This window comes from Drosophila grimshawi, unplaced genomic scaffold, assembly GCF_018153295.1.
Source record: "Drosophila grimshawi isolate 15287-2541.00 unplaced genomic scaffold, ASM1815329v1 contig_848, whole genome shotgun sequence".
Classification (NCBI taxonomy): Eukaryota; Metazoa; Arthropoda; class Insecta; order Diptera; family Drosophilidae; genus Drosophila; species Drosophila grimshawi.
Genome location: NW_025063692.1, coordinates 7,531,584 through 7,557,703, shown reverse-complemented (window position 1 = coordinate 7,557,703; position 26,120 = coordinate 7,531,584). Strand labels below are relative to the sequence as shown.

At 39.8% G+C, this 26,120-nt stretch overlaps 1 protein-coding gene across 6 annotated transcripts; it reads right to left on the bottom strand.

The window, feature by feature from the left end:
* On the bottom strand, positions 1-26,120 carry LOC6565607 (MAP kinase-activating death domain protein). 6 transcript variants are annotated; one of them, XM_043216309.1, is made up of 23 exons: positions 25,780-26,114; positions 20,580-20,774; positions 19,948-20,363; positions 19,323-19,842; positions 18,740-19,101; positions 18,549-18,675; positions 16,790-16,822; positions 15,937-16,031; positions 14,727-15,819; positions 14,430-14,633; positions 14,152-14,202; positions 13,042-13,402; positions 12,574-12,959; positions 12,024-12,500; positions 11,428-11,544; positions 10,906-11,160; positions 10,588-10,827; positions 10,236-10,508; positions 9,990-10,157; positions 6,365-6,373; positions 2,571-2,643; positions 2,436-2,482; positions 1-1,087 (listed from the first exon to the last, which is right to left on the bottom strand). In XM_043216309.1, exons 2-23 carry the CDS (start codon positions 20,700-20,702, stop codon positions 62-64), a joined length of 6,456 nt encoding a protein of 2,151 aa, XP_043072244.1. In that variant the 5' UTR covers positions 20,703-20,774; positions 25,780-26,114; the 3' UTR covers positions 1-61. The 6 variants fall into 6 exon arrangements, with proteins under 6 accessions (XP_043072244.1, XP_043072245.1, XP_032594450.1 ...); XM_043216310.1 differs by lacking the exon at positions 1-1,087 and adding an exon at positions 1,519-1,778; XM_032738559.1 differs by lacking the exon at positions 1-1,087 and adding an exon at positions 1,519-1,778 and having other exon boundaries at positions 19,323-19,818.

Genomic DNA, 26,120 nt, shown 5'->3' with positions numbered 1-26,120 from the left:
TCCCGCCACTAGCAGCACCACCACCTGAACCACTACTAAATTTGAAAAATGAACTCCTTCGTCAGTGCTTGCGATGGGCCTGAGGCGATGCACCTGCAACGTAACCAGTGCTGGAATTCGATGTGGAATTGGAAGTGGAACTTGAATTGGAATGGGAATGCGAACCAGCGTTGGCAACGGCCTCGGGCATTGACTGCAACGCAGCGGCGACACTGCCGTAACTGGCGCGCTGCTGCTGCTGCTGCTGTTGCTGTTGATAATGTTGGTGTTGCTGATGTTGGTGGTGTTGCTGTTGTGGTGCTGCGGTTAGTGTCGATGCGCGCGCCAGACGCTTGGGTATGACAAATGGTGGCGGCGGCTGCGGCGTATATTGCGGCGGCGTTGAATTCGCCGACGCTTGACGCACAAACGAGCTGCGACCGCTTGGCGGCGTTTGTATGGAAACGCTGCGGGCAATGGCGCCGGTGCGTGGCGGTATCGCTGGTGGTGGACCGAGCGGTGCTGCAATCCGCTGCTTATGCGACGGCGGCGATGATGAGCTAATGCTGGCCAAACTCTCTGTGGATGGCTGCGATGGCACACGAGGCGGCAACTGCGGCAAATGTTGGGCAGACGATGGCGTCGACATCGGTATCGGTGTGGGCGTTGGTGTTGCTGTTGCTGTTGCTGTGGTTGCTGTTCCTGGTAGCTTTGCCTGCGGCTGCACCGTTGACATGGTTATGGTGGGCTTCTGCATGGGCAACGTATGGCGTATGGTAACAGTGCCCAGTGACTGCTGTTTGCCAACGTTACCGCTGCTGTTGATGTTGATGATGTTTGTGATTGCGGCACGCGGCGAATGCGACTGCAACTGCAACGGTGACGGTGGCTGAGCTGTACCAGCAACTGCAACTCCCGTTGTGGTCACAGTTGTTGTCACTGTTGTTGCTGCAATTGTTGCTGAGTTCGATTTTTGCTGATGCTTTTGCTTGTGCTGTGCGTGTATGTCCTGTATTTGTGGTGTTATTACGACCGGATTCTTCTTCTGATCCTGTCCAGCGGCGACATAGCTGAAGACGCACAACACCGAATAGCATATCTGATCGGACTGCGTATGGCGGAATCGATCGTTAGTATTGTGGCATATATAGTATTGTTGAATGAAACGGTGGTTTGTGGTGGTTTTTGTGTTGCGTTTTTTGTTTTCTTTTTGTTTGTTTGTTTTTTTTTTTGGTGTTCGTGTTAATCACAACGTGTAAGAAACTAACAAACGCACAAAACTTAAACAAAAAAAAAAAGAAGGAATTTTATAAAAAGAAAAGCATGCACTGTGGTACAATGTGGAATGGAACAACAACAAAAGAAAAAAACGTAGTGCCACAGCTATGGTAATAAGTAATTAAATCAACTTTATACAGCTTGCGCTTGATGAGTGACATTTGTTATTGTTGTGATTGTTATTGTTATTGTTATTGTTGTGAAAAGAGAGTACTCACTCATACACACACGCACACACAGACATACATAAGAAATAAACAATTGGCAATTGGAAATTTATTTACAACGTATTGGGATACTTTTCTCTAGTTTATATATATATATATATTTTGTTTTTTTTTCATTTTTAATGCACATTTTTAAATTGAGACATTGGAAATTGTTGCCATTGTTGGTTTAGAGCTATATTCCATTCCAGTGTTTGCTTCAGCCGCCAGCGCCTTCTCCTTGCCGTTCAGATGACAAATGTATGCGAATCGAACGGACGTCACACGATGAAAGCTCAATACAATTTCAGATGCCTTATTTATGGGATTGGTTTTGTAATTGGTTTTGTTTTGTTTCAGTTTCATGTTTCATTCACGGGTTTTAAGGATGTTTCAGCGTGTTTTATGTTGATTGATCAATGATTGATGTGTGATTGATGGGATTGTGTTAGTTAAGTGGTCGTGGTGGTAGTTGCAGGCATGTTGTTGTTGTTGTTGTTATTATTTGTTGTAGTTGTAGTTGTGGTTGTTGTTATTGTTGGTCGTATACATAGAAATGTTGACAAGGTAACGAAACGAAAGTGGCAGCAAAGAACGAAACGAAACGAATAGAAAAAGGAAAGGCAAATCAAACATACTGATTTATATATATATATGTATATTATAGATGTATGTTGTATATACAAAAGTTGGTGGTGCATTTCATGTGCCATACATATGTACAGTATTTACTATTTAAATATGCTTTCTATAAATGCATAGAATGCAACTCATATTAGTAAAATGCCGAACGATGCCAAAAATTGAGTTTTCAATTAAATTTTGTAAAAAGAAAACAAAAAAAAAACAAAAAACAAATACAAATATTGCAAGATTTCGATCAATGTTGATGAACAGAAACTTACAACAATTTTTGGTGCATCTTAATGAGGGTGCGATGGGTGAGTAATGGAATTGGAGTAGCACACTTACCATGCTTGACTGATATTTCCGCTGGACAAGATTTCGGGTCTTGGGATCTGCAATGGAGAACAAGTGGAGAATCAAGTAAAACATTGAATGCATTGTACAATAAGAGACGCTTCGGTCTGGTCAAAAAGGACTTACTGTACTCTTCCAATACAAATATTCCGCCCTTCTGTGTGAAGCATTTGCGTATGTGATCCAAACGCACAAAAAACTGAAATTATTTTTGGTACAAATTTTAGAATTTTAGCGTGACTCGAACAGAGCGATGGATATGTGATTTTCTTTCTTTTTTTTTGGGAAGGTGGGGGTACCGTAACTAACAGTACGGCAAGGAACTCAAAAGTGGAACGGAATGAACGGAACGCAATTAAAAAATGGAAAATCGGCAGAAAACCAAACAAGATTTGTCACACAAAAAGACTTGTGGATTAGTAGGTAATACATACATATGTATCAGGTAAAATAACATATACGCTTATGTATTAAATATAAATATATATAAAAATATATATGTATATATAAATATATATATATATATATATATTTACTTAAAAAAATATATTTTTTACTTCAGTTTCATTTCATTTGTTGTGTATGTGTGTGTTTAGCTGTAATAGTGTGTGTGTGTGTGTGTGTGTGTGGAACTAACATTCAACGCAACGGAACAAAACGAAATGGAATTGATACGGATACGGAAACGGAAACTCAAGCGCAACGCGTGACATGGCGATGCAAACAGAAGCTTAATGCTACGCAAGCGCATGAGCAGGCAGAAACAGAAGCAGTATTGAGTAAATTGAGGCAGAGGCGGAGGCAGATGCAGATTCAGACAGCATGCAACAATCACAAAACAAAACAGAACAAAACAAAACAAAATCAAAGCAAAAAGCAAGAAGCTGAAAAGCAGCTGCGAGTGCTGTAACAGCATGCGATCGATTTACAGTTTGTTTATTTTTATTTTTTTCTTTTTTCATTTCATATTTCACAATTTAATTTACACAAGGTCTGTACTGTTAGAAAGTATATTTTAATAGTGTTATTATAAGGGCAAAGAGACCAAATGAAAAGCCAAGTGAAAGTGAAACAATTGAAAAGATCAAAGGAAATATAAGTACAAAACCGGAAACAACAAAAACTTAACAATTTTCTGTTCAACGATAAGAAAAAAAAAAAAAAAACAAAAAAAAAACACAACAAATCAGAAATGAAAGATTTGAGAACGCAGCAAACTGATGTGAAACAATTTTTTAATTAGTTCAGTTGATAGTTTATTATTTTGATTTATTTTTTATATATATATATATAATAAAAAAAAAAGTTTACTTTGTATTTTTTTTTATTTTGGTTTTATCGATAAATATCGATTTGCTCAGTTGGTTGTTCTAATTAGCACTTGTGAGATGGTCGTTCATAAATTAGCTGGGAGTTTAGATATATATAGTACGAGAAGTAGTTGGGTGGACTGGGGGCGGGGCGATTAGTAGAACTATTCAATTGGCATTAAGTTTCAATTCAAATTTTTGCACTAATACAAAAACAGCTATACATTGTACTCAAAGGCTGTGTCTGTGACTGTATTGGTTGTATGTGTGCGCGTGTCTGTGTGTAAGTATGTGTGTGTGTGTATTTATATGTGTATTAAAGTAAAGGGCAATGACAACAAAAATATACAATGTATTAAGTATAGAAATCAGTAAAGAATTACTTCAAGTTTTTATTTGTACGGCTGTAAGTTTTTTTGTTGTTTTTTCCTTTTTTTTTTTTGAGAAAGGTAGGTCTTAAGGGGTGAAGGAAGTTGGGGTTCGCTTAAAGTAGCAGTAAAGAGCATGAATGAGATGAGAGAGAGAGTATTCCTCTAAGCATAGCATTAGCATACTAAATAGTATCTTGCTGTCGCTCTGTGATTTGTGATGGATGTGATTTAAGTGATTCGATTGTTCAGCGGTTTCGGTTTTCGGGCTGGTTTCAAAATTAAGTTTAGGCGGCAAACACATCGGTTACAGTAACAACATGCTTTACTATTTTCGAACGGAATGGGCAATTCAGAATGAGAGCGGGAAAGAGTTTGTTTGTTTTTTTAGCATTTTGTTTAATATTTGTACTCTACTGTAGATTTGTTGTAAAAAATTAAATAAGTGAAAATTGAAGGATAGAAACTGAAAATAAAACGTTGTCAGCCAGTTGACGTTAAGAAATCTACACAAGCAAAATTATAAACAATAACAAGTTTTCATTTTATAACACTATTGTTTTTTTATTTTTTTATGCATTTTTTGTTTTGTTTTTGGATTTGTCTCAGATTGCTTGCGCTTTAGCAAATTAAACTCACATCAAAGAACAAAGACGAAATTGAAAGACTTAGGATTGTTTCCTAAGTGACACTAAACAACAATTAAGTTGGGAAAATGAAAGTTGCTTTTACGATGACTCTATAATAATAAATAGATCGCAAACAATCGTTGAAAATATTCAGCAAGCCGAACAAATATTTGGTACCTAAACTTTCGTAATGGAACCGAGATAATCCTGGTTTCTAATCAGTTGTTAAATATTTCATATTGGACCCAACTAATTTGGGTAGAGAAACAGCTACAACTACGGCTACAGCTACAAACTATGTATGTTATATAGAAAATTGTGAACAGATCTGTTGAGTAACGCAGATAACTGTGTGTAAATCTGTGTGCTTGTGTCTTGTGAATGTGTTTTTGAGCGTATGTTAAACATTCAAAGAACTTGCTCTTAACTAGTGCTAAATCAAAAGCAAACTCAAAAGACGTATTAGAACTTGAGATGTGTATGTTTGTCTGTTTGTGTGTGTGTGTGTGTGTGTTTGTGTGCGTATATATATATAGATGTGTGTGTGTGTGTATGTGTGTAAGGGGTTTGGCAACCAGGTAGAACAAGCGCTGGGAAACGTCGAAGGTGGGAGAAATAAACGGAATCATACAGACTGACAATTAAGTATGCAAGAGAGTCGAGTGTTTTCCCTAGAAACTGTGCTGTACAATGTGCAAAAGACTGAAGCTGTTATCGTTATCGATAGCAGTTAATCGTGCAGTTCGTCTGCTCTTGCAGCGCACAGCAAAACAAACTGGTTGAGTGACCCCCAAAGTGTGTGTATCATTGTCCACTGGGTGTGTGTGTGTCTATGTGTGTGTGTGTGTGTTAGTATAGAGACAGAGAGAGAAATAGAGAGAGAGAGAGAGAGAGAGAGAGAGAGAGACAGAGAGTACAACTCAAAAACTAAAGAGCACACACAATAAAATATATATATATATATCTATTTGATGTATTAGTTCCAAAACGTTCCAAACGCCCGCTATATATGTATATGCAGTATTCGTATTGGAATTGAAACGCAAATGAAATGAAAATGAAAGTGAGCACGGAAAATAACTGTGAGAAATTAAACAAATGGAACTAAAATGAAATCAAATATATCAAATATATATATATATATAATATATATATATTTAATATTAATATAAATATTTAAAAATGAATAGTAGAAATAGTAGAAAACGTCAATGAGAAGTTTACGGCTTTGGTTTAAATGTAACAAACAAACCAACCATCCAACCAACAGTTTCAATTACAACATAATCTCAAAACGTAAAAGCTTATAAATAATATACATAACTTGATATATATATATATATTATTTAAATTCAAATATATCAACTACAATTTTTTTTTTTTTTTTTGTATAGGTTGTTTTATTTACGCTGTTGTATGCCTTTTTTTGCGTGGGTGTTTAAAATTCAAGTGTTTTGAAAACGTAAAAAGTGAATTAAGAAAAAACAATGATATTTGGATTAAAGAAACGCAAAGTTTGTTGGGGAGGAGGGGGTAGGGAACAGGACTTAAAGAACAATAGTTGCTTATAAATTTAAGTTCAAATATAACAATAAATTTGTTCATTGCAATACCTCGAAATCCTTTATCGTATACGACATATTCAGATCGTATTGTGAATATTTGTTTTATTTTCATTTCAATTTTTTATGTTTTTGTATTTTTTTTTTATTTGGTTTGTTAATTTGGCATGTGAGAAAGGTTGACCAATCATTGGAATTATTCGTAACGTTTTGATTCGATTCGTAGGGAACGTGTTTGAATCCGAGTCCACAAATGGGAGAGCAACGGAGCAGCGTTCCACGTACGATAAAAAACATTAAACAAACAACAAAGAAAATTATAAAAAGAAAGTTGACAAAACGCTTTTTGATTTATTTTTAAATATAGTTTACATATATATATTTTTTTTGAGGGTTTGGTGTAAATTTTTTTTTTTTTTTTTTGGTATCTGTTCGATTGCAAAAATTAGAGTAGAATATCTAGCGATTTTTTTTTTTGTTTTTTTTGTTGCACTAAAGAGAAACGTTATGAAATGTGGTTGTTGTTGTTGTTGTTGTGTAAAGAGTCGTAATATAATTTTTTTTTTGTTTGGAGATGGGACTTTAGGGGTTATAACGGTATACAATGGGTGGGGCAGCTAAATCTTAGTTATTGTTTTTGTTGCTGTTGTTGTTGTTGTGGTTTATTTTTCATTCAGAAATATTAAAAAGAAAGACGAATAACATAATAATAACAACCAAATAGAAAGAAACGAAATCGAATACAAAAATTTGAGCTGTAAGAGAGCTAACAAACTTTGCATGTAAAAGAGAGAGAGAGAGAGAGAGAGAGAGGAGGTGTAGAGAGCGAGAAGACAAATGGAAAAAGAGAGCGAGAGAGTGGAAGTAAGAAAGAGGAAGACAGAATAATAAGATAAAAGATACAAAAATATCAAATACATACCGAATACGAAAACAAAATTTCAACGCAAAGGCAACTAAATAGAAAATTTAAAAAATTGAGAAACTGGAAATATACACAAGGACCATCTCAAAAGTGACCAGCTTAAAATATGCACAAAATATGTATATATATATATACATATATATATGTAATATATATATATGTATATATATATTCATTTTTCTAGATTTTTTTTTTTGGGAGCGGTGGTTCTTTGCCTAGTTGTGGTCAAATATTGGAACAAAAGTTGAAGAAACATTAGCAAAGAAAAAAGAAACGGAAATAGAAATGATATGCCGATACACTCGCACACACAGAGACCAGCTCTCTCGCTCTCTTCTGCATACGAAAAAGAGAGCAGGGCGAAGACTTTTCGTTTTAGTATATACAATAAATAAGGGTAGAAAGTATACTTAATTTTTGTTTTAATACAGCGCAAGGTAAGATTCGATAAAAAAAAACAAACAGAAATATTCGATCCTAGTCTCGTTTACACTTTAGAGTTTTTAATGAGGCCTTAATAGGATCCGGCTCTCAAAAGAAAAACAAAAAAACAAAAAACATAATTCTTATCTTTAAATATACATAGAGCCCTATCACATATTATTTTTAGTTATTGTTGTTTTTTAATTGAAATTGTACACATTACAAAAAAGTAGCGAAAGGAATTTGAAAAAAGATTATGACAATGATAAGAGTTGCCTGGAATCGCTCGAAAGTATCTTAAGAACGATATTATATATACGAGTAAGAAACAAAGTCAAGAACAATTGTAATTGTAACAATGAACAACCAAAAAAAAATTAAAAACATAATGCCCATTTTGAGGATATAGAATCGTAAGCGTAATTATAAGATGATGATAAGATAAGAAAATGTGTTTAATTGGTTAGAATAATTAAATAAAGTAGAGAGTATAATGAATATAGCATTCAGTACATTCACTAGCACAATAAATGGGTTATATGATATATGGATTTTTTTTATTTCATATAATTTTGATTTCGATTGGGACGATTTTTTTATATTTTTTATTTTATAAATTTTTCATTTTTTTTTATAAAATATTCTGTTGTTGGACTTTTTCGCAATATATATGTCTTATATAAGTAAAAAAAAAAACGAATACATATACAGAAGGCGAGTGAAATTAAACGTATCAAATGAAGGCCAAAACCGAAAAGTGAGAGAATGTCGCAATGTTAAGTTAGATTAGGTAAAATATGTTGATAATTTTCTATAGACTTAAATTATAGTTGGGTTAGGTTTGGGAACGATTAGGTACATGATTAAACGGCAATAAGGAAAGACAAAAAAGTAGAACCAGTCGCAAGAACAAATTGCCAAAATGATAATATTGTTTATATATTGAAGATATGCAGTAGATACGATACGACATATATTCCTTATATGAAGGAGAAAAACGGGCGGGTTAATTTAAGAACAATCAGTTTGTTACTCTGCTATATGGGGAAAACCGAAAGCGATTTTCATGGGCTCTCAAAAAGAAAATATTTATCTTTTATAAATGTAAGATCGTCCAGTTATATAGACGAAGACTGACAATGCCTCAACTTGTATGGAGTGAAGCCGCTATAGCCACAGTGCGAGAGTCAAAACGCCTGTCTCATATTTATGTTTAAAGCTAGGTATTATCCTATTCGTAGTATATGAAAATCATAATGCGAAGGATTGAGAAGGTCCTTGTATCACATACCAAATATATCATTCAACTAACGGATTTTGACACAGATGACACAGCATCATTTGCTTTGCGACGATACACAAAGTGAAAGAAAGTTGAACGAACCAAGAGACTAAACCAAATCGAAGAGAATCCAAGCAAAACTCAAATTCAACTCAAAATGAACGAAAATGAACCCAATTCGAAACGAAATATAGACATAGTTGACAAATCAAAAATGAAAAACAAATGCGCCCAAAATGTGAGTACGAGTATTTTAGTATGTATATCCTTTATATTGCATTTTTACTGTACTTTTTTTTTTGACGTTTGCTGAGCAAAAAAAAAATGGTTTATATGTAGATATATATATATAGAAGAAATAGACGCACATTAGGAACATTTTTGCATTTTGAGGGTGGGGAGGCGAGGAATTTTGATAACTGGACTTTGAGTTTGACCCTGTAGCACTGATGTTCGCCGAGGGGACAAACCCTCAAACAACACCAATGACAGAGCCTATCCAAATCTATATAAATTTCAAATAAACAAAGTTAAGATAATACATATATGTATATATGTGAATGTCTGTACATATGTGAAGATCTTTCAGATTCTGTGGCTCAATTGAGTGAAAGAGAGGAGAGATCGATTTTGGAATGAATTTCTTTTGTTTTTTTGTTTTTAAATTATATTATTATTTTTTCTTTTTCATTGGTGGGTTTTTGTCTTGGCTTTTGGTTGAATGTCAATTTGTGTCTGTTTTTTGTTAGGTGGGTGGGAGCAAAGGCTAGGGGATTGGGTGTGGGTGTGGGTGTGGGTGTTGGGCCGTAGATACGTTTGGGTGGACTTTATGGATGGACTTATGTTTATGGCTTTTTATATAGATGCAGAGAAAGTTTTACACAAAACGAGTATTTTAGAGAGCGGCGATATGTATGTGTGTGTGTGTATGTAAGTGTATTTAAATATAAGTGTACGTGTGTGTGTGTGTGATATATATTCGTGTAAGAGATAGAGAGCGATAGGGAGAGAGAGTGAGACAAAGAAAGAGGAAGATCAACACTTACCTTGCTGTTGGAGAACAACAAACCGACACCCTCGAGACAGACCTGCAGCAGACCGCCCTCTCCCGTATTCATATCCTGTACGGGAAACTCACCACCCAATTCGGGTACATTTGTGGGTGTGCCACCTCGCTCCATAGCCTCTTTTATACAATTATATAGCTCCTTGCACTGTAGATACAAATATGAAACATTAGTTTTAGTTAATGCTATATTATCCAATTCGATTAATCCATCATCGTGGAATACCTTTCGTGTGTAGTATTTGTGCAGTTGGGTCTGGCCACCATTGCGACGCCAGAGACAGAGTAGCTTCGTTTTGGGTGAGTAGGTCATATTGACGAGACGCTCGTACCACCAGCGCTCCACAATGGTGCCATCCACAGAGCGCAGTACGAGGCCATCATCGCGCACCTCCATGAAACGGAGCGGCCCATTCACATCGATGCCCTGATGAACGGTGAAGCTCTGGCGGTGCAGCAGTCGTGAACCCAAAGGCTTCAGATCGATATCATTGCCATTCTGCAAAAACATATATATGTCAGAGTTTTGGAACATTTAAGGAAGCGAGAGAGAGAGTCTCTCTTTGCTGTTGACTTACTAGATTGTTAATTTGATCGACCACATTGTGCACCTCCTGCGAATAGACGAGTCCAATGTGACTCTTGCCGAGCAGACGTCGTATCTTGCGTCTGATCTCATCCTTGGTCACATTTAGCATAACCAATATGGCTGTCAGGTTGTAGAGCATGGTGCTCAGTAGTCGATCCTCGTCATGCTCCAGTCGCTTACGTTCCGATTCGCTAAGCGATTTGTAGCGCTCCATCATCTCAATGGGACCCTGAGTGTTCGGAAAATCAGACAATCAATCAGTTCCAAAGTATTTTAATTAGTTAGCATATTTAGATAACTAACTAACCTGATCCATGCCAATCATATCACGCTCCTGACTGACGGCATCCAAGAAGGCATCCTCCCAGAACTGCATTTGATTCCACAGATTAAGGCGATCCTTGCCAAGAAGGCCCTCAAATAGATAAACCCGTGGACTGTCCGGCGATGGCGATGACGAGGTATTGATCAGATGTCCGCCTGTATAGCGAAAACCAGCGCTAAGCGTCGATTTACCAGACCACAGATTTCCGCTCTTTTTCGAATCTTTCGATGTGGTTGTCTGTGAAAATAGGGAGCACATGAGTCATGGCTACGAACTGGAATCAATCCTACTATCGGTAATCGGTGCTGATCATTAATTAAAGAATACAAAAAAAAAAAAACAACAATAACAACTACAACGTTGACAAGTAGATATTTGGCCTCCTTACGATTCGTTTGAGGGCTAATGGAGCTTGGAGTCGAATTCATCGTATCGGTATGGGTTTTAGGAATTTATCGATCAGTAGCATTCGATTTTTTGTTGATTATCGAACTGTGTACTTACATTTTCGTATTCGGTGTCTGAGACAGTGGAACGGCAGCTGGATGGCATGCGGACGCTCAGACTGCCAGCTGGCAGCAGATCACTGACTACGGATAAGGCGCCTGTGGAGCCAGCAGCCTATGAATTACAATACATACGATATATACGATCGATTGATACGATAACGATAACGATAGCGATATACGGCATACGATATACGATAATTGCTTGGATACACGATAGGTCGATCGCACAACATTGAATATTGAGTGGAGGGTGGAACGTGGCCGGCATACCTATATGCGACTAGATATATCGATATGCTGATAAGCGCTTTCTACATTAATACATACGATCTATACCAAACATATGTATATATATATATATATACATATATATATATATATATATATGTATAGGCAACGATTACGATTAAGATCACAATAGCGACGCACGATACAAGCTGATACGATATTGATAACGGCAACAATGGACATGGGCGAGGGCGTGGGTGTGGGTGTGGCAATAATGATTAAATGATTGTCTAACTATAATGCCAAATAGGGTGAGTAATATAATAGGTATGTGTATGTACGCATAATGCTTATCACACTCACATCTGAATCGAACGAGGTGAGCATATTCTTCAAGGCACTTCTCTTTTGCGACAACATATCCTTGAACATCTCCGTTGTCGATTGCCCATCTTGGCTATCAGTCGAGGATAGACGACGCGCTGCAGCCGATGTTGTTGCTGCTGACGCGGCGAGTGCTGTATGCGTTGAGCTCTTCCGCGACTCCTGTGGCGATGCCCATTCGCTGCCCAAACCCGAATGGGAACCGTTTGGGCTGCTAGGCGAGCGGAGATTCTCACGACTGCCCAACGGACTAGCCGCATGGCTCGAGAGTAAACTGGATGACATATCGCTACCCTCATTAATCTCCTTGCTCCAGAAATGTGTGTGCGCCACCTCCATTAGTTGAAATACCGATGCCATGCCACCGAGCCCGAAATTGCTAAAGGTCACATCCAATCCGCCAGCGATTGCTTGTACACACTTCAGCATGCCCTTCCACACGGGCTTCGTCACACACTGTAAGAAAATCATACAGAGACTCTTAGAAGTGAATCCATTTGTATGGGTATATCAAAAGGTAGGCAGTTACCACATCATCTATGTGATCATCGGGTGCTATTTTCTTGTCCAGCGTTTTGTTGAGCTTGCTCAGCACCAGCGTGCGATAGGATTCATCCTCCATAAGCTTTCTGAAACGATTGAGCTTGAGCCAGCCAACGCCCTCGCCGGCTAGCACCTGGTTGGTGACATCCTTAAGGAATGACTGATTCTCAGCATTACTATGCGAACGTTCCTGATTCTGTTGACGCGTCAGCTCCTCCTGTGTTTGGCGTGGTCCGGCATGCTTTATGAGCGGCGTCCGTTCCACAAGTCCCTTTCGACTGGGAAAGGGATCAAAGTTGATGCCTGCCTTATTTCTAGCGCTGGACACATTTTGTTTGGTGTGCGGCACTTGCACCTGCTTCTGCTGGTTCTCTGTGAATTAACAACAAACCAAAAACAAATTTAGAAAGTGAGAATTTAATTCAATGAAATTTAAAGCATTTTCGTAGCTTACTCTTGCCAAACATGCCCGAGAACATTGTTGTTGTGGAGGAGGCCAGATCGCTGCCAATGGTGGAGAAGAAATTGTTGCCAGCACTGCCGCCGCTTTGCTGCACCTGCTTCTGTGTGGCCACCTGAGAGTTGGTGATGGGCACGGTGACATTGGAGCTGCCAGCAGGGCCATGTTCCTCAATCTTAATGATACCCTTCTTTGTGGCCGCCTCCTTGGCCGTCTTCGTAAGATCGCCCAACGTTGATTTGCCCACATAAGTGAGATCCTCTAGCGTGTTCTTGCTAACGCCAGCCGCCTGCTTGGACACCTCCAGCGCCTGTTTGGATGCCTCGCCAGCCGCCTTCTTCGCATGCAGCGTAAACTATTCAAGGCGCAAAGTGTGAAACTAGATTAGTCACCATATTGAGAAGCTCATTGAAAGCACTACGGAGAGCTACTACTACAAAACAACATCACAGAGTGCAGGATGAGGGCAACCAAGGCTACAAATTACATCCAAACTAGTCAAGTAAGGATAAAGGGATACGATCTATAAACTAAGGTGGCACAATAATCGCTGGAACACGTCTCTGGCAAATAATTTCAGTTAAAGATTTTTATATTGGATAACTCCAGTTTCCAGAGATCTAGTTGACAAGCGATTACTGTATAAAGGGTTGAGAGGTGCGTCTTTTTTTGATGTGGTGACATTAGCAATCCATCCCACAGAGCGTCATAGCGACTTAGAGGATTGCGACCATATCCGTCACCCAGAGTTCCGGTATGAAACTATACCGGAAACTCCTGTTAGGTGGTAACATGGAACTCATGCCGAAACAGAGTTGTCACCTCATCAGTTCCAACAACAGGATAATTTTTCTAATTTTACTATTGGGAGTCCACATAAATATTGAGCAATGTGTATTTTTGATTGGATTCACTAAATACAATTTGTAACAGGGTTGTCACCACACCACAAAAAAAAAGAGTATTCTAGCTTATAATGTATTAAGGTAGGTGGTAACTATTTGTAAGACTCCTAAGCTGAAACTCGTAAATGTGATGAGTGAAGTATGTGAGTGTCTGTGTGTCTGGATTTGTCAGTGTGTGTGCGAGTGGCTGAGTACCAACCTTTTCAAAAGTGTGACGCATTTTATCGTCTAGATCTTCGTCCAGGGCATGCTATACTTAGTTATTACATTCGTTTATAAGTAGTGGACACATAGAACGTGCGAATTCATCACCGATATCGATATGGATGTCGATAGCAGACGAATCGATTTTGAGTTTCGAGTTAATCGAATAGCGTTTTGTTTTTTTTTTAATAAATCAACAACAAGAGTACAACAACACATTGAGTCCGACAATGGATGCACATACATTTATATCAGTATTGGGGCACAACTCACCTTATCCACATGGGCGAGCAGTCCCTCTTGGCTGCTCTGCCGGGTGGTCTCACGCACCAGCTCCTTGGCATGCGAGGCAAAGTTCTCAAAGAGCGAACTCTGCGAGCTCTGGCGACCCGGACTACTAGAACTGGAGCCGGAACTACCAGTCCGGGCCAATATATTGGTAACACTCGGCTGCTTAACGGGTGGTGTGAGTGGTGGCTGAGAAAATTAATTATTGAGAGCAGATGGTAAGTAACTGTTATTGACGGAGAGAGAGAGAGGGAGAGAGAAATATGAGAGTGACGTACTAACCGGAATCTTCTTCTCTGGACGCTCCAGATCGCTAGTATTGCGTTGTAACTTGCTGCTGGCTATAGTCTTGCCGGTTGAGGTTGTATCAGATTCGGCTTCCAGGCTGGCCATTTTTATGGTCGCCTCCAGTCGCATGGCCAGCGGGGTGGCCAATTCAAAGGGGCCCTGTGACGACTGCTGTCCTGACTTTGGCTGAAAGTCAAACTCAGAGTCGCGATTGAAGCTGGGCGAGCTGAGATCTGAGCGACTCGATGATGAGGACACGGGCGAATCAGCACGTTCCTCATCCTCTTTTCGAATTGCAGGACCGGCAAGTCCCTCGGGATACTGCAGCTTACTGGGCGGATGGTAGACAAGCGCCGGATCCAAATTTGAGGACAATGTCTGCGGCACAACATGCGGCCGATTGTATGAACCAAATACATCATGCAAGCTGGGCGACAAATCCGAGGAGGCCATCTCCGAGACAAAGTCACTAAGCGAACTATAGGATGAGCTGCTGCTGTCGGCACCTTCCGAGTCCGAGCCGCTCTCATCCGTCGGCTGACACTCGAGCTGTTTGAGGGAACGCAATGCGCCATTCAATGAGCTGCCATCATCCCATACAGAGAAACGTATGGGCGTCAGGGAGTGGGCGAACCATTTGGGCTTATCGCCCACCTGCATGGGATCCATGACGCCCGTCTGCACGCGCAGGAATGCAACATTTGTGGGCGTTAGCGACCATTCCGCAAGGAACTCCACCGCTTGCGTGCGGGCAAACTGATTGAGGAACGATGAGGCGCGTGGACGTGATCGCAGGAAACTATTGATTTGAAAGGCGACAACGGGTCGCGGATATAAACGCAATGTTCGTGTGTGCTCCGCAAAATTGGCCAACGTATTTTGGGCATTAAAGAAGCGCACCATTGCCACACGTGTGGCCACATCCACCGAATCGACATCGGTGCCGTAGACAAATGGATTCAATGCCGGTGAATTCATAGGACTGGGCTGACGAGACATCAGAGCACCCTGTGCCGACACTGAGTTCCTTTGGCTGGTCTGTGCCGAGTGCGGTGGCGTTTGCAATGGCAGACGCACCTGTGAGACCCTAGTATAAAGAATTCAGTACACAATTAATATATGTGTGTAATGATACAAGACAAGCTTTTGCTATCGAATCTAAGAATTGATTCGTCTTTATTTTTGTCTAACTTGTTGAACTTACCCCAAAAGTGGCGGCTCTTGTAGACTATCACGCACTGATGGCAACAGCTGCTGTGAGGAAACGGCTTGATTGGAGGCCGTCATCGAGGTTAATGCCTGTATTTGGACCCAAAGAAATGAATTTTTAATAGATTCATCTAAGCAAACAAAAGTATAAAAGCTGCAACTTCAACATGGCTAAACTATTAAAGAGCGAGGGATCGAGAGCAATAGAGGCGAATACATAAATATAGGGAAGAGTCCATGGGCTTTAGGGAATTGGTTTTTGGCTAATTACAATATTGAGCTCTATATCTCAAGGACATTGTTAGTAGGAAGGATAAATGAAGAGAAATGACTGAAAAGGCATGCACACAGAAGATCACAAGACGAAATACTCAAGATGTAGAGATAGAGTAAGAGGAGAGCAAGTTAGAAGATTTTTTTTAGTGTTGTTATCGCTCGAAAATGATGACGTCAAACCAAAAACTTTTGATTTTTAACTAATAATTTGCGAGCGACAATAATGAAAATGTTCTCAGTTAGAAGAGAGGGAGCTTAAAACACATAAGGACATATGTATGTATGGGACACTTCAGCTAAAGCTAAACATACATAGATTTAGAGGAGGTTCATTAGAATATGTTATGGACTATGTAAATTATGACTGTATGCATGCGATTTTATATACATATACGATATAATATATATATACATATATATATATACATATATGTAGATCTAGTAAGTAGTACGTTTATTGATATGTTATGTTTAGTATACAACACTCCAAAGTAGTTTTTAGTATGTACAAACGAAAAATATGTAACCAAAAACATAAAATAATATTTTTAACATATGTGATCGATATTTACACCAAGTCCAGCTTCATCCATAAGTAGCATAGCCTGCAGTTGTTGTTGTTGTTGTTTTTAATATTGTAGTAGTAGTAGTAGTAGTAGTTGTTGTTGTTGTAGTTGTAGTTGTGATCGAGTTTAACAAATTCGTATAACAGATAATGCATGAATGTTAGAAGTAGAGTAGTAGTATAGTATTAGCGAAGTAAAAGCCACACAAACAGAATGACAAAGAAAGAAAGAGAGAGAGAGAGCAGGGGGAGAGAGAGAGAGAAAGATCGAGTAATAGAGAGGTATAGAAATGAAATGTTAAAGAGAACAAATATACAAAAGCAGGAAATGTATGTTAAAATCATATATGGGCAGCTCTGAAAGTGTAACTTCAAGGCGATATACACAATTCTTATAATAATAATAATAGTGGTAGTAGTAGTAGTAGTATTATTATATAGAGCACAATCATAAAAATTGGGGGAAAGAGACAAGTAATAAAAATAGTAGTACAGTTATCAACGGCACAGGCCGTTCGATTATCGATTTGCGCGCTTCAAGCTATCGATAATAATGGGCATAGGATTTCCATCCAACGACATCATTTGAAGCCAGCGCAGATCAGAGTTTTCTCAACACTTTGCCATATAGACGATGAAAGCGTCATCCATATCAATATATACAATTATTTAGTACATGTGACATGAAATACACAAATATTTAGAAGGATATGAATGTATCGAACATCTGTGTGGGTGGGAGTTTAACAACCATATCATTAAAACATTTAAGAACTCTCGAGTCGAGTATGCTCAACTTGTAGATACCCTGTACCCTAACACACACACAGCACAGCCACATATAACACACAGCACAGTACGTAATATAGAGAAAATCATAGTAAATATTTATATATTTTTGTATTGATATAAATAATTAGCTGGCTATGCAATTTTGAAAAATAGTTAGAAAACATATACATATATATATATATATATGGTATCTGAGATACAGACAAATTTGAATGGCCAATCAAGAAGATATATGTAAATATAAACTTTACGGCCTTAAATGCTTTCCCTGTGTCGCATTCTTTCAAAACTTTCTACAACCTTTTTACCCATTTTTGTGGGTACAGGGTATAATTATATAGATGAAAGACAAAACAAAACAAAAAACCATATCCATATGTTAGGTTGAGTTTTGTGGTGTGTTTGTGAATCGTGCTCTCGACTCAGCTGTTGGGTTTTTTCGTATCGTTTATTTCCCGAATTTTGAACACTTCTTGCCAATCACACAATTTGTGTACCCGATAGAAATTGCGATAATGTCTACAAAAGAGACGTCATCCCTCCATAGATCAGAAAGCATGCGAAAAGTCACAAGCTCCATGGATCCACGAGTGGATCACCCAACATGGAGCAGCTACGCCTCGAAAAATTCAAGTGCGAGGGTGCCAAACAATATTGCATACATGTGCAAGTGAAGGTGGTTAGAAAGATGCAGTGTTGTCTTCCAGATGCGCAACAAGTGCAACAAATTCGAGCGATTTCTGCATACGGAGGAGGCACTCAAGAGCATTGATCTAATCCGTTAGGATAAGGGATGCCAGTTGCTAAGCGCCTGCAAGCACACCCTGTTGATATTGTCACACACACACACAACTTGAATTGTAATTGCCGCAATAAACTAAAATGGTGACCCAACCAATCATATGGATAAGATAAATCCCAAGCTACATATGTGCTTGAATTTCATTAGACCCAACACCACAAGTGGGGTTTACCTGTTTCAAATGATTCTTCAGTATTGTGCCCTCGGGTTCGGGCAATGGGGGTATCTCATCGTAGCCACCCGTTGGCGGTGTCAGCTTCGTCGAATCCAAATCCACCACCCAAATATCATCGGGCAGCCTACCAGACAGAGGATTGATCAATTAAGCGCTTGTCATTCTGGCACCCAATATGCCGTACATACCTAAAATTCTTTTTATAGATGAGAAATGAGGCCGGCACACCGATGACAAAGGGCGTGGGGGCGAGCAGCAGCTGCTCGGCACAACTGAGGCATGTGGGCAGCAAGGGTATCACTGGAAACATGTACTCCAACGGATACAGCATGGTCACAAATGCCATTACCGACATTGAGAGGGCATTATAGTCGCGCGATTGAAAGAGCACCTTGTTCTCCAGTATGATCAGTGTCCAAACCTTCAGGCACGTCTCCACACCCAGCAGCTCCAGTGGCAAATGCAACGGAAAATCAACTAGCGAGAAACGTGTGTGATCCGGTAGTGCAAACAGCAGAGGTTCATGCACAGTCGGCGACAGCACCTCCACCTGTGAATGTCAAATGAGACAATTGGAAAGAAGTGAATGAATTAATGTCTGGATCACACTCTGAATGGAAACTACTACTATAAAGAGAGAGAGAGAGAGAAAAAGTTTACTCAAGGACAAAGGAAGTGATGTTAAAGGGATGAAATTGAAGATTTCCTTAAAATATCAAAGCCAAGCATTTCCCATTTAAGCTAGTCTTTTCTCGGGGCGTATAAGCATACCTCGACTCGCGTGGAGCCCGGCACCGGCACTGGTGTGGAGAGCAGACGTAGAATCCACGTCTCGATCTCGCGCACATCGTGCAGCACAATGGATGGTGTCGCTTCACTGACATGTCCCGTCAGCACCGTCCACACATTGTCCCGATTGAGTTTTTGTGAGGCGCCGACACGTTTTGGCGACGACGACTCGTTGCAAGCATCGATCAGCTTCTTCAGTATGAAGAGGCACTCACGGAAAGTGGTGAAGAACGGATGATGCGATATGATGCAGAGCGATGTGAGCGATTGATTGCGTAGCTTGGTCCGCTTGCGAGATGCACGCGGCGACGGTGAGTGACTGCCCCCCGATTCGGAATCAGCTGAGGGTGCCATCAGGCCCAGTTTGGGGCCTGCTTGCGCTTGAGGATGATGCGCGTGGAGACGTTGCTGGTCGGAGTCGCGACGCGAGGTCAGTTCACGATCCGAATCGCTGGGCGCAACGTTACTTCTGTAGTCGCTAGAAGTAGTTAAGAGGCCGTAACTATTATGGAAATGGTTTGGGGGAATCCGTTAGATCATAAAAGCCAAAAGCAAATAAATCAGCCAACAAGCCCAGACCAAAAGCAGCCTGCGAACACACACTTGCCTGCTAAATGCCGAGTCCGAGCTGCGCTCCATGCTCTTCCGCCACGACTCCCGCCGGAATGCCGATGAACGACGACCACGCGCTCCGCCAGCACCGCCGCCAGCACCATGTCCACCAGCCCCCCCATTGCCACCCATCAGACCGCCCCGGTCCGTCCCTGTGCCGGCACCCGCTGCTGCAATCGAGCTGGGCCGCTCGATGGGTCGATAGAAATTCACACAGATGCCATAGCGCGTCTTGCCCGAATCCTTGTCGGTTAGCGCGAACACAAATGAGGTCATGTCACGTATGGCGGAACCAGTGCGTCGCGGTCCCACACTGGTGCAACCTTCGGGCTGGCAAAAGTAGACCATGTCCAGCGGCAGCGGAAAGTCCGCGTGATCCGATGGTGGATATCGTCGCAACAAATCGGGCACCTGCAAATAAAATAAATTATATGAAGAAGCGTTAGAACGTGCTGCAGTTAATATGTACCGACTGTGCAATACTCTGTTTTAAATTTGAATAACAACTTAATGTGGGAATTCAAATGTATAACTATAAATCTCTGACACTGACACTAAAGCTGTCACTCCAAAATTGTGTGCCACACTCATTATGGCTACACTTTGTAGTTTATTCAAGCAACTCACCTGCACAGGCGGCCCCTTGCTGCCCTGCATGCCCTTGGGCATTGGCGGCGGCGTGTGCGCCCCCACAATGGCCATATAGTCGACGAGGCGAGGGCATAACGAGGCACGTTGCTGGTCCGACATTCTTGAGATGCGCTACGCTGCTCTCTACTCTCTGCTCTCTCTCTCTCTCTGCCCTTGGGTCGGGCTACGAACCTTCAGTGAGTGAGGGAGAAAAAAGTAAAACGACAGATGAATACCATTAACAAATATAAAAGGGAAAACCGTTAGGTTGCTGGGTGGTGTTAGATGGTGGGTGGTAGATGGCAGATAGGATGTTTGTGGTGTGTGTCCTGGCTGCAAGGTCGCTTGTACTTAAAACCTTAAGCCATTAGCCATTAGTCTGCTAATCGAGTTACGCCTCACACACAAAGCCGTAAATTGAATTTACTGAGGCTAACATTTGTGTGCCTGCACAAAGCAATAATTTAAGCATAAAAAAATAAATAAACCATAGTTTGTGTATATATAGAGCTGCTCGTTAAAGAAAAAGCTTTTTCCATCTTCTTAATCGCCGTTTTGTGAAGCTGCAATAACCTCTAGTCAAGAACCAAAACCTTCAACTTACCTTCAACATTCACATATCTGTATTAACTCAATTTAATGAAAAACATTAACTTGAGCAACACCCGAGGAGAGGAAATATATTCCAAAATAAATTTAAAATTTTATCATTTTTAGAGACTAAGTCAAATCTATTTACTTGAAAATAGGGGCACATTTCTTCATATGTCATAATCTCTAGCGATTTCCGATTTCAATAAGTAATAATTTTCATAGATTAACTACAATACATTAACATGAAGAGGGATCCACTGTTTACCCTAATTAGTTTTGACTTTAAAGGACTACCAATTAAAAATGCTAAGTTTCCACTGAGATGTGCATTCCGTTTTAATCTATAATGCATTTTATAATGGAAAGCATGCTTTGAAATTTGAGTATAATTGTCAATTTCTCATGTAAGGCCATAATTCTGATTTATCCGAGTTCTGGGCACTGTTAATAGCGTAGGAGCTAGCTATAATCGTATGATATAATACAGCAAAGAGCAAGATGTAATTTAATATTGTAGGTTCTGTAACTTTTCCAGTGGATTCCTCAAGCAGTAATTAGCAATTCAGAGGTTAGTCAGCCTTGTCAATCAAAGTGGGTAGCTTAGCAATCCTTCAAAAAACTTCCATGCTTTTGACTCAACTTTCATCTCTACAAATTTGCGTAGGACAAGCGAAAGACGTCCATTTCAGCGTTTATTTTTAAAAGAAGTTGACCTATTGCAGATATAAAATTAATTTTAAGCTAAACAAGCTGCCCTTTATTCGAAAAGGTCACTGGAGCTGCTTGGTCCCACTCTGTGTGCCATGAGGATGAGGTCATTAAAAAATGATTTGCCAGTATTTATATTATTTGATTTTACTCCAGCGAAAAGCAGTGGGAGCAAAAAAAGCAATAAATCGACGACCTGCGGTCAGATCAAGCCAATCAATGCCGCTGGGGACCAGTCAAATCAAGTCCAATGACCTCGTCAGGATAACGGGCGGTGTGGAGTGGCGGTGGGGTTAAGAGATGGCGATGTTGGTGGACATGTTGTCAACGGCAGAAACGGGGCGAATGTCGATGGGGAAAATACTTTAAAATAGCGCAAATTGCAAATTGCCAATCGCATTGACGTCACTCAAGACCGGATGGTAAAGCGAATTGAGAATTGGGATTGGAAATTGTGAAATGGAAAAGAGGAATGGGAAATATAAATAGTAAAGAAGCAAGTTATGAGGAATGGCATGCAAATGGCACAGCAAAGCTGAGTTATGTAGCTATATGAATGACTTTGATGATGGAATGACAGAAAATTCATTTGCCACGATTGGCGTGCAAAAAGCGAAAGGAGCAAGCAGCAGTGATAGAGAAAGAGAGAGAGAGAGAGAGAGAGAAAACAGCGGAAGAGTTAGAGGATTAGACCTTGATGGCACTTGACAATCTCACGACAGTCTCAAAGTCAGCTAAGACGGGATTCTCATGCGTTTTGCAAAGTCAAAACGACATTCTGTATTGAGGCATTGGAGGGCAGAGGGCAGAGGGCTGCATGAGAAATGCAAAGCAATATCCTGTCGCTGACATTTTCAATTAAGCAGTAACAAACAAAAAAAAAACGATGCAGCTCCATTGGAAATAATTTATATGTACATATACAAATATACACAAAAGCCAGGAAAAAGCAATTTATATTTTATGGCAAATTAAGTGTACTAAAGAGGATGTTCGCAGCAAAAACTTTTAAGAGCAATTTAAAACAAAAACTCAGAGAGTGCGCAAAACCAACGCCACAACAACATGTATAACATGTATAAACTTCCAAGTATGTACATATAAGCAGAGGGAGCATTGGGAAAGGATTGAAGGATAACTGAGTAGTTGGCCTTGTGGCAAACAATTTTCATTAATGTAAAATGTATGTTGGAATGCTGTAGTACACAAGGCTAAAAGGATGCGTCCTTCGTTCTATACACACACGAGCATAAGCTATTCACATGTCACTTGCTAATTATGTCAAGGCTGCCGTCATTCTCTTCTTTCATTTTTTTCAGTGCAGCACAAATTGCAACTGCAACAATTGTTAAAGTATTTCGAACTACGCCACGTTGTTGAAAATTCCATTTAATGGTTTGGCCCACTCACTCCAAGACTCCCAGATTCAGAGTCCAGGGGAGCAGGGGCAGCAGGCATTTGAAGAGCCTCATGACATCAGCATCATCTCCCACTTTGTCTCTATCTTTCTATCTTTATATACCGCGAATGTTAAAAATAGCCAACAGCAAAGCTGTCAGTAGCAAGTGAATAAAAAAGGAACATCGCCAGCATTTCTCCAATGAAATCCTCCGATGAAATCCTCCCATGAAGTCCTCCCCACCACAATCATATTCAATAAAAACCCACGCATTTCTATTGTGGTTGCGGACATTGAAAAGGATTTTCAGAGATTGACTGATGAAACACTTCACAGCTTTCACAAACTGAAATGAACTTGTCAAGGTTTTTCTTACTTACTACTTACTACTTACCACACAAAATTACTTTCAATATTTGTCCATCTATAATATGCAATAGAAATATGACGGTCTTATAAATTGTATGTAAAGCCAAGGAAGCTGCGCTGTGGAATTTAAAGAAACTAAGCATCTGCTAACAATTTCATGTCCTTTTCTTTGGGTTGCATAAGCCGCCAACTTAAGAGTCATGGATGAAGGAAAACGCATAGAACAACAGGAAGAATAAGTGCACAAAAGACGGCGATAATACTAACGACAATCAGACACAACACCCACAAAAAGGAGGAAAGAAAACCCCATTTTTTTCCAAGAAAAATATGAAAACGGCAAAAGACAAAAAAGATGCCACAATAAGCATAACAATAAAACTCAAATGCAAGCAACTGCGCACTAAGCGTAGTCCAACTAACGGCGACTGCGGGAATACCCTAAAGAATTTCTAAAAACAACAAAAAAATAAAATAAATTAAATGAGGACTCACCCATTCACAAATTAATTAAATAAAAACGAATGGTAATGTAGCAGAAGCAAAAGTAAAGCGGTATTCCAGCTGGAAATCATTTGTGAGTGGTCTTGACCAACCTTCACCATTAATATTTGTGTTGCCTTAACTTTGGAGACTTTTGATTAAAAATAAAGAATATATAAAAAATATATATACTTTTGCAATTGAAGACAATTTTAGACATAAAGAGCACAAACCACGACAAGGAACTTTTCATAGCTTAGGGGAAATTAAAAGTCCAAAAAAAAAGCGAATTGTAAGTTGCATTTGCTTGAATACATTTCGTGTAGCATGTATATGTATGCTCTTTGTGTGTCCCTTATTTGCTTCTTTGCTACTTTCTTTGTCCGTCTGTGCGTCAGTCCATGTTTTCTCTGTCTGTTTTTTTGTGGCTTAAGTGCAGCAGAAAAGCATGCACAGTTAAATCAACTGCACGTCAACGGTTCTGCTTTAAAGGACAAAGGACAAAGCTACGTCCCCGCCTTTGCTACGGGCCACTTACTTATGGACTCGAGTGTTGAGGCAACGTCTCTCGGCCGTTGCTTTTTCAATTAATTTAACGCTGTGCGACTCAGCGTACACATATGTATACATATGTATACATATGTATGTGCCTAGGGAATCTAAAGTGGTGTGAATGACTTGTTGTTGTTGTTGGCGCGCACGTGCCCAGTTGTTAGCTGCTGCTGGAGCAACATAAAATCGATAAAAGGCTCGCCAATTGCATTGCGTTATGGTCAGAGACAAAATCAGAAAGAGAGCGGAAAATAATAGAAAAAAGGAAAGCTACAGCCAGAAATAAAAAACGAAAAACCAATAGAGCGGAGACACATCACCATCAAGGCCACAAAATGTGCTGCTATTCTGGCTGAATGACAGCAAAGCTGTATAAGCTTATCACACACATACACACACACAAACAAGCACACAAATAGTACATACCGTAAATAAAGCAAGCAGCAGCGCAAATTGGACAAGACACATGAAATTCGGTTTTAAAAATTCATTGGAATTAAAAAACAACAAACTCAAACTCAAGATACACACACACACACACACAGAGAGAGAGAGAGAGTGAGAACTGCCATGAATTCATGTGAAATGCGCTGAAAAGTGTGCTACAAACGAACAATATATTTGTGGGGAAAATAAAAATGAAGACCGTTTTGCGGTGACAGCTGGGTCTTCCAAAAATACTCATCGCAGGTGAGGTGGGTTGAGCTGAGGTGGATTGACAAGGCTAAGCAGCGCCAGCAGCAGTTAAAGTAACAATGACACACACACACACACACACATACGCACTGAATACGGCTCACTCTCTCACACACACACACAATAATACGCAGCGGGCGTTCGCGTACGCAACAAGGTCACTGGAAAAATCGTTAAGCAGCAGCAGCAGCAGTAAGAACAGCGAAAGCAGTAGTAAAAACAACAGCAGCAGCACCAGCAGCAATAGATGTGTCGATACTCGAACTGATGTTATTTTTGTTGTAGTATACACACACACACACACACATACATAAATAGGGGGCTGACTCTGTGTGTGTCTGTATGTGTCCATGTATCATGGATATCATAGCATTATTTTTGCATTACGCTACTTACCAGTTTCGTCAGACGATTGTCGATTGTTGTCTCTCCGCTTGTTGACGTTGATCAGTGCGTCAACATTATTTTATTGCAATTGTTGCGCTGCATTGGCGCGACAGGGGGTGAACAGTGTAGTCTTTAACAGCGAAACACGCGCCATGCAAGCAAAAGTCACACAAAAGTAGCACGAGTGCAAAATAACAGTTTACACACTTAAAAAAATAAATAAATAGAACTCGGTCACTTAATACATAAAACCGTTTGCGTTTTTACTGTTATTAATTTGCTTAAAATAATTTGAGTGTTTCTCTCTATGTGCAGCAATTCTACTACAAAATATGGACTTATATTTTGTT